Here is a 12,073-nt window from a genome sequence, read left to right as displayed (position 1 = left end):
CCCCAAGCACCGGAATTCACTTTCAGATCCTTTTTTGTTTTCAAAATATATATTTTTTGTCCTTCCATTTTTTTCCCGTCTCTGATTTCTATGATTGCTTTCAAATCAGTTATCTTACATAATTTTAGTTAAAATAGCCCCACTGCCAATTGTAGACAGAATGGAATGGACGTCTATTGCCGTCAGTGGTGCTTTAACATATGTCACCCCCCCCAAAAATAAATGAAAACTCATCAAAACCATCCCTAAATGAACTTTTTGTTGTCTTTTAATGAATACATGCATTTGTTTTCACCTTAGCTTCTGTCGGCGTCCAAGTTCTTCCAGTTGGAGGCGCTGCAGAGGCATTGCGAGATCATCTGCACTAAGAACATCAACACGGAGACTTGCGTGGAGATCTACAACCACACTAAGGTGCCATCAACTGCAAACAAATATGGGAATATTTATTTAGCCTCAAAACAGTTTTTTAAATATCTTGTTTTCATATGTTGGAACTCTCATTGGCAAATCAAAGTGTTGCGCAACGTGGAAATTTTGTATGTAGAGGCAGGCATTCGTAAGTAGAGGTACCACTGTAACAAATAATTTTATTAAATATCTTGTTTTCGTATGCTGGAGCGCTCATTAGGCATATCAAAGTGTTTCGCAACGTGGACATTTTGTATGTAGGGGCAGGCATTCGTAAGTAGAGGTATCACTGTAGCACATCATTTTTTTTAAATATCTTGTTTTTGATTGTTGGAACGCTCATTGGCATATCAAAGTGTTGCGCAACCTGGAAATTTTGTATGTAGAGGCAGGCATTCGTAAGTAGAGGTACCACTGTAACAAATAATTGTTTTAAATATCTTGTTTTTGTATGTTGGAACGCTCATTTGCATATCAAAGTGTTGCGCAACCTGGAAATTTTGTATGTAGGGGCAGGCATTCGTAAGTAGAGGTACCATTGTAACAAATAATTTTATTAAATATCTTGTTTTCGTATGCTGGAGCGCTCTTGGCATATCAAAGTGTTTCGCAACGTGGGAATTTTGTATGTAGAGGCAGGCATTCGTAATTAGAGGTATTACTAACAAATCTTTTTTTTTTTAAATATCTTGTTTTTGTATGTTGGAACGATCATTGTCATATCAAAGTGTTTCGCAACATGGAAATTTTGTATGTAGAGGCAGGCATTCGTAATTAGAGGTCTTACTAACAAATCATTTTTTTAAAATATCTTGTTTTTGTATGTTGAAACGATCATTGGCATATCAAAGTGTTTCGCAACGTGGAAATTTTGTATGTAGAGGCAGGCATTTGTAAGTAGAGGTACCACTGTAACACATCACTGCTGAGATTGAGATTTTTTTTCTTCATAAAAGGTAGATCGTGAAAAGGGGTTGTGCAAGTGATTTAGTCCAGATCAAGAAAAAGAATTGGAAGAGCAGTGCTGAGCGAGATTTTTCCGTTTTCTCCTCCCGCAGTTTCTGGACGTTCCCGACCTGGCCTCCTACATGGAAGGCTACTTCTTGAAGAACATGGTAGCACTGATGGAGATGGAGTCGTTCAAGCAGCTGCTGTACAACAGCCCCGGCTACGACGTGCTGTGCGACTTGGAGGCCACGCTGGCCGTCCGCGTCCGCTCCATCCACTTGTCCACGTCCAAGGGATCCGTGGTTTGAACTCTCAAAACAACTCCAGACCCAAGCGAGAAAAAAAACAACAACCCAAAAAATCCATCTGTACAACTCATACTAAAACCCATTCCTTTATCGTCCTCTAGGGCCTCCAGATCTGGGGTGTCAAACCTGCGGCGTGAGGGCTCGACCCGGACCGCCTCGTCATTATCCGCGGCCCGCCCTAAAATAATGGCTCGCATTGCTAAGATGAAATTTTATGTCAAAGTAATAGCCAACTTTGTTTTTCCATTTAAAATCCAAACATTTAAAATGAGAATATTTATTCAAGTATATTTAGGTAAATAGTTCATTCACTAGAAATAATTAATGAGTCAATTGTGGCGGCAATATTTTAACTAGTTAATAAATCTCATATATCGACTTTACATCACTTAAATGCTGTCAAAGTAGTCACCTAAAACTCTAAAAATATTATAATGTTTTCCTTTTTTAGCAACATCAACAAGAAATGAATGAAAAATTATCATAATGAACTGTTTTAACGGAATTAAAAAAAGAATTAATAAGAAATTAATGATAAGCAACAAATCCAAAAAATGAAAATAGAGCATCTTCTGATGATATTCCCCTTTTTTCTTTCGCTAAAATAATAGAATAGAATATTTACTTTTGACTTTTTTTTTTTAAATTCAAATATGAAATTTTCAAATGAGAATATTTTTTTCCCACCCTTTTCTGAAATATTTTATTTTTACACATCGGGCCGTCAATGGCAGCCATGTGAGTGAAATATTTAATAATTTAATCATAAGTTTGACACCCCTTTTCTCGATGCTTTTAATCAGAAATGTAACGAAATCGGCAACATTTGTGGTCAGTTGCGAATAGGCAAGTTGGACGGGCGTCTGTTCCCGTGGCAACCGGAGCTCAGCGCTGTAAATATTGTTGATAGAATCAGATTTATGGATCATGTAAGTCAGTGTATATATCGGCAGATGTTTTCTTATGTGTCAGATTGTCAAATATTGCTGTGGAAAAGCCATACGTGTCCGTGTTGCATGTCCACTTGGATTTTGAGGCTCGACTCGTCATCGGCGCCAAAGCGCGTCCTCAATAAATCCTTGACGGCGAAGGCACTTTAATGTCCTCCTCCAATTTTTACACCCTAATTAAACCAGGTGGAAAACATTTGCAATACAAGAAAATGATGATCTCACGATATGGCGAAACAACAATTATTATCCAGGCTATCATTCCACAATATTCAATTACACAATGGAAATTTGCATAGAAGTCACATTTTTGGAGCGCCATTTTTGTTTAGTTTTGATCACAAACCAGGTAAAAACATACGTTCAAGTAACATTAGCAAAAGGGAAAACAACAGGCTGTTCACCTAACTGTTTTTCAGATAACAAAAAAAAACGACAAGAACAAAAAAACGTAAGTGGCACTTGAGGATTAGTCAACAAAAAAGTTCAACTTATGGTGCGGTAAGTACGGTACACACGACAATATTCTCAAATGTTGTTCCGGTTGCATTTAAAGTTTTTTTAATCTGTGTCGTGACTGAAAAAAAGACGTTTTTTTCAGCCTCTTCCTCCCTTTTCTATGCTCTAGTATTTGAAATCAACCGTGCTGAAAATGATGACGACAGGGTACTCGGCGGGGAGGAAAGAAAGGGGGGGCCGAGGCCATTGTTAGGCCGTCGCCATGGTTACCTCCACGATTAAAGGCCTCGTCGAATTTTGACGTTTTTCGAGGGGGTGGCTTTTTGCGACTTGCGTGGGATTCCCTCGTTTCTTCGGGGTCTTGCCGTCCATTTCGGGGCAAAGTCGAGCGGGAGAGAAGGGGGAGATGAAAAGCATGTTTGGCCTCCAAAGTGTGCCCCCGGCGGGAGCCCCCTTACAACGCCCTTGTTGTCATGCACAGGCGGAGGCTCCCCCTTTGGAACAAAAACTTGGCCGGAGGGACCGGAGACGTGCGTTTGAGCTCCGCACTTTGGGTAAAGATATGGCAGGCGGAAGGAGTCGAGCACCCCAATCGCCTGCCGTCCCTTTCGTGGTTTAATATCTGGGATACAGCTTTTTAGAGTTTTGAAGTTGCAGGTGAGTACACTCTGTTTTGTTTGATTGTTTGCGGACGTCGCCTTTTTGAGCCTCTTAAACTTAGTTTGGAAATCGAATCATTTCCACTAATGTGGCTGGCATTGAGAGAGAGAGATCAGTCCAATTTGACTGGGAGGGGCCAGTGGGCAAATGTTCTGTACAGTATGTAATTAACTAGAGTTAGTATAGTGACAACAATGAGTCCAGTATGTAACTAAAGTGCATATACAACTTCAATAACTACTAAAAGTGAGTAACTAAACAAGGTAACTATAGTAAGTTCTGTAAATAACTGCAGTAAAAACAATAGTAAGAGACTTTATTGCAGGGCTGGGCAAACTATTCCTCAAAAGGGCTGCAGTGGGTGCGGGTTTTCATTCCAACCCGTAAAAAGGACATTTTCGCCAATCTGGTGTCCTACAAGTGCAATCAGTGGATTGCCGTCAGGTGGTTCTTGTTTTCTGCAAAAATCTCATTGGCTAAAGTGTCTGGTAGCTAGAGCAAGAGGGGCAATCCGGTCCTGGAGGGCCGCTTTGGGTGCAGGTTTTAGTTCCAACCGATCCAACACAGACAGTGTCACTGTAACCAATGAGATTTCTGCTGAAACAAGAAGCACCTGACTGCAATCCACTGATTGTCTATCTAACATACCAAACTAGTGAATAGGTGTCCTCTTATGGATTGGAATGAAAACTTGCACCTACTTAGTGGAATAGTTTGATGCCCAGCCCTGAGCTAGAGTAACCCACTTTAGGGTGGAACGAGCCCTCGCCAATTCCCAAGCGATGGCGCTGCAGCGCGACGACACGTCGGGCCGGGAGGAGTTCACCTACGGCTCGGCGGCGTCCACTCTGGAACGTTGCGGCTCCCTGGGGAGGCCGACCGACGGCGACGGCTCCGAGCGGGACGGCTACACGGTGGATGTGAGGGCTAGCGACCTGCGGCTGGCCCGCCCGCGGTCCCCTCGGCACCCCTGCTTCAGCTGCAGGGCCTGGATCTACAGCGTCCTCATCGGGGTAAGAGTGCAAGACCTAGAAAATGGACTTCCCGCCGACATCCTCGGCGGCTTACATAAACGACCTGTCACAGGTGCTGCTTAGGGCTTTCCTTTGATGCTGAACAGCTTCATTTTGGTAATTGGATTGGATAACTTTATTCATCCCGTATTTGAGAAATTTCGCTGTCACAGTAGCAAGAGCGTGAGGATGCAGAAATAGGAAGGGCATTTTAGACCTAAATAGATAGGTGTATATATATTTATATATATATATGCATGTGTGTATATATGTATATATATGTATGTCTATATATATATGTATATATATATATATATATATATATACACATACATATATGTATGTATATACATACATATATATATATATATATATATATATATATATATATATATATATATATATATATATATAAGCACATGTATACATACATACACATAGATGTACATGCATGCATACGGTAGACGCGTCTTAACTGCCCTCCCTCTTAACTCGGGGCTAAGTTAGCACACAACGACGGTCGGCGGTCCAATGAACATAAGATAATCTTGAAACAGTTTTTGGTTTTTCCGTGACAATTTCAAAATAAAATAACGGATACAGGAAATTGACATTTTCGTAACTTGGATCTTGATTTTGTATATTGAGACACTCATTTGCATCTCAAAAGGTTTTGTAACCTGAAAATTTTATACCTAGAGGCATTCGTAAGTAGAGGTACAACTGTATATGTATGTATATATGTGTATATGTATGTACATACATATATATATATATATATATATATATATACACACATAGACCTACACATACATATACACATGAGTATGCAGTATATATATGTGTATATGTTCAGTGTTTTTGTGCATATATGTGTATATATATATATATATATATATATGCAGAAAAAACACATACTATACATATACACATAATGTATACTCACATATTTATTTTTAGATATGCACATACACATCTATACTACACATGTATACGCATATATACTGAACATTTAAACAAATATACTGTATACACCTGTGTATATAGACTGTGCAGATACACATCTAAACTACTAAGCTATTTATACATATATACACATGTATATACTTTATACACACCAAAACCTTTTCCATATAATTTTAGTTGTTTTTTTTGGTGGATTTTTCTGGGTCTTACCTCAGTTTTTCAGTCTCGGTCTTTTCCTCAATCAACCTTTGACCCAAGGACAAAATATAGCCAGATTATGGGATCCCCTCTATTATTCCCCCGATTTCTAATGTTGTTATTGACACGGACTGGACAGGGCAGCCTTCTGGTCACCTCCGGCTTCTCTTTGTACCTGGGAAACCTCTTTCCCGTTGCCATGGACTACCTGCGCTGCGCTGGCGGCTCCGTAAGTCCAAGCACTCTATTCAACCCTCCGCGACATTCACGAGTCTTGGAAGAAAAAGATGAATTCTGACAGTTTATTTGACTGCACTCAACAGGGCGTACCAGCGGCCATCGCTAGCTTCGCCATTGCTAAGAACAGACATGTGGCCGTAAGTGATGCGCATCACAAAAGGCACGACTGTTAGAAAGTGAATTTTCATCATTATTATTATTTTTTTTTTTTTAGGTGTCAGACTTTCAGGTGGTCTACGTGTCAACCTTTGCAGTGACGACCACTTGCCTGGTTTGGTTTGGATGTAAACTGCTTGTCAACCCTTCAGCTGTCAATGTAATGTAAAATCAACATTTTTGATTGATTTGCGAGTTCTGGGGATGCTTTGCCATTTCACCTTCTTTTAATTTGGACCCTTATGCCAAAAAAACAACAATATTTTGGGACCAAAACGCCCCAAAGACAAAAAAAATGCCTACTAAGTTTTTTGTCCCATTCGGAACAATCACAAAATCAAATAAGTTATCGGCCAATTGTTGGTTGTCAGTCTTGAAAAAAAAAACATTATTTTTGCCCCCAAAAAACACATTTTAAGTGAGCTGAAAAGACCCCAAAATGAAGCAGGAAGTGATCCAAAATCCACTAGACAGCAAAGCACCCCCAGGTTTTTTCTCCACAACTCAAGTACATTTTGTTTTCCTCCATCTAGATCAACTTTAACCTCCTTTTGCTGATTTTGCTGGAAGTGTTGACGGCCACCACCGTCATCTTGTCGGCTCGATCCGGAGAAGCCTGCTGTTGCCCGAGAAAGGTACGTACCTAACTTTCCGTCCCCGGGTCCTTGGCCGTATCCTGGACCTCGGGTTCGGCAGGTCGATTCCCGCCGGCGACCTTCGCTGACGAGCCCGCCCGTCTTCCCCGCCCGTCTCCTGAAAGCTTACTCCGTGAGTCGCCGTCGTTGTCGTCGACCGTGGCGACGGTCGCCGGGCTTTGACCGAATGGACTGTTGCGCCGCAGGTCATCGAGGTCATCGTGGGAATTTCCGCTGTGTTTGGGGGTATCATCGCGCTCAACATGGACGCCTTGCTGCCCGGCCCGTACCTGTCGGTCACCTTTTTCTGGATCCTGGTGGCTGTAAGAAAAACAAAAAATCATTTATGACAAAAAATACTTTGCTAGAATGAGGTCCAACAAACATTAACCTAGCTAGCTAGCTAGCTAGCTAGCTAGCTATCAAACAGATACACATACTGTATGTATATCTCATCTCATTTTCTGAACCGCTTTATCCTCACTAGGTTCGTGGGGGTGCCGGAGCCTATCCCAGTTGACTTTGGGCCAGAGGCGGGGGACACCCTGAATTGGTGACCAGCCAATCACAGGGCACAAGGAGACATACAACCATTCACGCTCACACTCGTACCTCAGGGCAATTTAGAGTGTCCAATCAGCCTACCATGCATGTCTTTGGAATGTAGGAGGAACCCGGATTACCCGGAGAAAACCCACACAGGCCCAGGGAGAAAATGCAAACTCACTATATGTATATGTACATACTATATACTACTTCTATATAGACATCTATATATTATTCATTCATTTTCTGAACCGCTTATCCTCAAGGGTCGCGGGGGGTGCTGGAGCCTATCCCAACTGACTTCAGGCACGAGGTGGTGGACCAAACGTGTTCAACCAGCTAGCCTAGCATACATGTTTTTGGGATGCAGTCGCCCAGTCCAATTGAATTGGACGTCTGTCATTGTCAATGGCATGCAATGAGTTGAAAAAAACAGCAATTTAACTGATGTAAATGAAATGTGTGTGTTTGCAGTGTTTTCCGAGTGCTATTGCCAGTCACGTGCTGTCAGAATGCCCCAACAAATGCCTGGTGAGTCTGCCATCAAATCATGTCCTATTCATCATATTGAAGTCGACGTCCAATCCGTGGCAAGCGAGAGTGTGGCCGGCTTTTTATTTGGCTTCTGTTTCAGGTGGAAGCCGTGATCGCCATCAGCAGCGTGACATCGCCGCTCCTCTTTTCGGCCTCTGGCTTCCTTTCCTGCAGCGTGCTGACTTTTGCGGACATTTTTCTCCACGACGTGCCTCCGGCCAAGGTTAGCGAGCGTTCTTCTCTCTCGGCTTCAATACGGAACTACAACAGTCTCAAAATCAGCACGCACGCACTTCTGACAAAATACACAATTTTGATGCACACACCCCCATCTGAACCAAAACACACACATTCATAACATGTATACACCAATTGCCTTATGTGCATTTTAGAATGTACTTTTCATTTGAAATCCACACACTATTATTGTACAGAACCTCCCGGATGCTGAGTTAGGAAAAAAAATATTTTTCATAGTTAATCTGTATCCAAAATGTAGTTTTAGATTGCTAATCTCTGGGTACAGATCACAAAACTGTGTGTACAGTTTAGCAATCTGTGCCCACAAATTACAGTGGTACCTCGACATACGATCTACACCCTCACGTTCGCTATCGATGGGCTGTTTGCTGTTGTATTTCCTTCAAAATATTCCGAAAATGATGCACACAAATGTCCTCACAATAGGATAATGCACGACCACTTGCCAGCGAGAAGTAGTCTTGAATGAGCGATCGCGGGAGCTTAGAAAGAATAACAGGAAATGCAATAGCTGAGCTTACCCACGTATTGATTGTGGGTAATGAAGTTTTATTCTGAGAAAGGGTGCCATTGGCTATCGGTGTTGTGTGCACGAGTATTCTTCATTACCCAGAAAGCCCTCTTTTTGCCTGTGCATGCGCGTTGTGCGTTTCCTGGTCGAAACTCGTCTGAATAAATCGTTCAGTGCTCGTAGATATCAGTTATACACGAAAGAGATGCGGCAAAAAAGACAGTGCGCTATAATGATAAACAGCTTCTCATGTCATGGCCACCTGGCTTGGTCGCATCTCAAAATTTTGATCGTATCGCGGGCGAATTATACGATCGAAATTTTCATCGTACCACGAGCTGATCGTAGGTCGAGGTACCACTGTACTAGATTGTATCCAGGGTTTAGTCAACTGCACCCAAAGTTGACTAAACCGTAGCAAAAAATGACTAAACTTTAGCAATGAGCCCAAAACTGAAGTCACCAATTTGGTTAGGTAGGGATTATAATTCATTCACATCTACTAGTCTTTGTAGCAGTGTTTTGGCACTTATTATTTGAGTGGGCGCACCAGCTGAATTCTTTTCATTCATGTCTGTCGTTTCTAAATCCCATAAAGCGTGGGTTCAAATATGAGACTGTGGTAGCTCCACGGCGTCGACTTCCGGTAAAGTATTCACGCAGTAAGTACCAGTTGTTTTGCCTCCAGCAATCCTACGACATTTTGCTGCTGATTCTGCTGGCCTTGCTGCTGGTGCAAGCCATTTTAAATTCGGCCACGGTGGTGCACTGCGCCTTTTACAAGAGTCGGCTGCGCTTGACGGCGTCGCTCGGCGAGCGACGTGAAACCCCGCCGCCGGGCTTTGGACGCTACTGCGGGGTACGCTATCGACGCCATACTATTTCCATTATTGACACTTCTATTGTTTAAAAAAAGAGAACTATTTCTGAAAGATCCAGAGCTTTTTTCTGCTATTATTTATGATTTTTTTTATTACATTATTTGTGTTTTTTTAATTAATATTTTTTCTATTTTTATTCTTGTTTGTAGGGTTTTTTGTAGCTATTTGCAATTTTTGGGGGTTCGTTTTTTTTCTTTTTTGCTTCGTCTCCGGTTTCAAGATGTAAATTATAGTGTTATGTGATATTAATTATAATTGTTGTTGATGCTTTGTTTCTTCTTCACTTTGCCAGCAAGCGTCAAATGGAACTTTGCAGAATTTGAGCAAAGATGGGACCCGAAAGGCCGTTATGGTGCAGATCACTCAATGAACTACAATACACAAAAATGCCATTTTGGAGGTATTTCATTCAAATTCTAGAAAATATCCAGATCCGGCCCTCTGCATCATCTTATTTTTTGGGGGTAATTTAACATTGAGTTATATTTTCTGTAGTTTTTAAGAACTTATTTCTCACTGCAGAAATTTTTTTGCATTTTTTGCAAGTGATGTTTACCATTTTTACTTTTTTTTTAAATAAGAGAGAAAATGGTTACCACTTTGTTTTTTTTAAAATAATAAATCAAAATCAATCCAAGAATGAAAAAATGGAAAAAAATAATATAAAAAAAACTACATCTAAGAATGATTTTCCCCCTGTTAATTTTTTTAAATTATAATTATTTAAAATATTTAGAGTACTTATTATTCTTTGTTTTAACAAAAATAATTTTAAATAAAATAAAATAATAAATCTAAATCAATCCAAGAATGGAAAAATGGAAGAAAAAAAAATATGAAAAAAACCTACATCTAAGAATGATTTTTTCCCTTGTTAATTTTTTCAATTATAATAATTTAAAATATATAGAATACTTATTTTTCTTTTTTTTTAACAAAAAAAAATTAAATAAACAAAAATCAAAGATGCACTTCTTCCTTTTTGTGTTTATTTAAACACATTTTAAAAACTAACAAAAACACACAACACTGCTTCTCCATTTTTTTTATTAGAGACTAACTAAAACTACAATGGGGAATAAAAAAACTGTTGATTTTTGCTTTTTTGTGTATTAATTATAAATAAATAAGATAAAAATACATCAGAAAAAAATTGTTATTGAGGTGGTTTGAACCCTTAAGAGGATTTTGACACCCCTACTGCACGTACTGTACACATCATAAAGTAAATTTATGAACGTTGAATATTTGTAGATTGAAATCATTTTTTTAAAACCTGCAACTTGTATTTCTTGTGTTGGGACGGCAGGGTTGTGACAGTCACAAGTGTTACGTAGCATTTTTAAATAGATTTTTTTTTCTCTGCATGGAAAGGGGTGTCCAATCTAATGCCCGTGGGCCAACTGTGGCCCGCTGCCCAGTTTTTGGCGGCCCGCAGCGAATTAGGAATATCATGCACAAATTCAGACTATGTTGCACTTCTCAGTTTTAACTTTAACTGGACTTGGGCAAAAAAGTTTGGACATCCCTGGTGTCAAGTATCATTGTGGATCTTAAAAAATCTTGAACTATAACTTTACGATAGTTTCGACTTGTCAATACAATGTGTTTTCTGCACTCAACTATTTCATTATTACACTTGTGGTGCAACAAATAAACGAGAAAAATATTTAAACAAACCTCGGTGATCTTTGACCTCATCCTTCTTGGAATATAATCACCACTTCCATTTTATTTTATAAACACACCCTAAAAGTTACATAATAGTTATCGTGAAAAGACGCAGATAAAACAGACAAAATAATCATCATTGGCAAATTTGATAAAACCTTTATTCCTTAAGTTATCTTGAGCACAATCATACTAACAAAAAATATATAGAAACTCCCGTGACCTTTGACCTTGTCGTAAAAGTTCGTCATTTTAAAAAAATCCAATTACCACCAAAAAAAATCCCAGTAAGAAATTTCCAGTATTTTAAGATTTAAACAAACATAACCAGCAAATTTGATCAAACCTTTATTCATTCTTGTTATTTGGAGCACAATTATACTGATAAAAAAACCATACAAACCCCTGTGACCTTTGACCTTATCGGAAAAGTTCGTCATTTTTAAAAAATCCAATTACCACCATATTTTATGATAGAAATTTCCAGTATTTTAAGATTTAAACAAAAATAACCGGCAAATTTCATCAAACCTTTATTCATCCCTGAACCTATGGAATTACAGTACACCAGCTGAGAATTTTAAGGCCCACCTCTCATGTTTTGTTTGGGTTTTGGGTGGATGTGTGCGTGTTTTTCCTTGTGTGTGCTGTCCGGGTGATTGTGTCCCTTTTGCCTCTTGTGTCCCTCCGGGCTTCCCTTCCTTTACGTGGCCAGGTGTGTGTGA

At 39.8% G+C, this 12,073-nt stretch overlaps 2 protein-coding genes across 3 annotated transcripts in view; both read left to right on the top strand.

The window, feature by feature from the left end:
* The window catches only part of btbd11b (BTB (POZ) domain containing 11b), a 43,402-nt gene extending 40,641 nt beyond the window's left edge, over nt 1-2,761 (top strand). For both annotated transcript variants that reach the window (XM_077596698.1, XM_077596699.1), the window contains 2 exons: nt 301-414; nt 1,470-2,761. In XM_077596698.1, coding sequence (XP_077452824.1) covers nt 301-414; nt 1,470-1,667 — 312 coding nt within the window. In that variant the 3' untranslated portion in view covers nt 1,668-2,761. The remainder of the gene's footprint in view (nt 1-300; nt 415-1,469) is intronic.
* A 666-nt stretch (nt 2,762-3,427) lies between these two features.
* On the top strand, nt 3,428-11,302 carry mlc1 (modulator of VRAC current 1). Its single transcript, XM_077596702.1, has 12 exons — nt 3,428-3,733; nt 4,488-4,749; nt 6,053-6,142; nt 6,237-6,290; nt 6,368-6,469; nt 6,843-6,944; nt 7,006-7,077; nt 7,151-7,267; nt 7,965-8,021; nt 8,125-8,247; nt 9,485-9,655; nt 9,970-11,302. Exons 2-12 carry the CDS (start codon nt 4,519-4,521, stop codon nt 10,045-10,047), a joined length of 1,197 nt encoding a protein of 398 aa, XP_077452828.1. The 5' UTR covers nt 3,428-3,733; nt 4,488-4,518; the 3' UTR covers nt 10,048-11,302.
* The last annotated feature ends 771 nt before the right edge of the window (nt 11,303-12,073 follow it).

This window comes from Stigmatopora argus, chromosome 3, assembly GCF_051989625.1.
Source record: "Stigmatopora argus isolate UIUO_Sarg chromosome 3, RoL_Sarg_1.0, whole genome shotgun sequence".
In the NCBI taxonomy this organism is placed as follows: Eukaryota; Metazoa; Chordata; class Actinopteri; order Syngnathiformes; family Syngnathidae; genus Stigmatopora; species Stigmatopora argus.
This window is presented reverse-complemented; position numbering and strand designations above follow the sequence as displayed.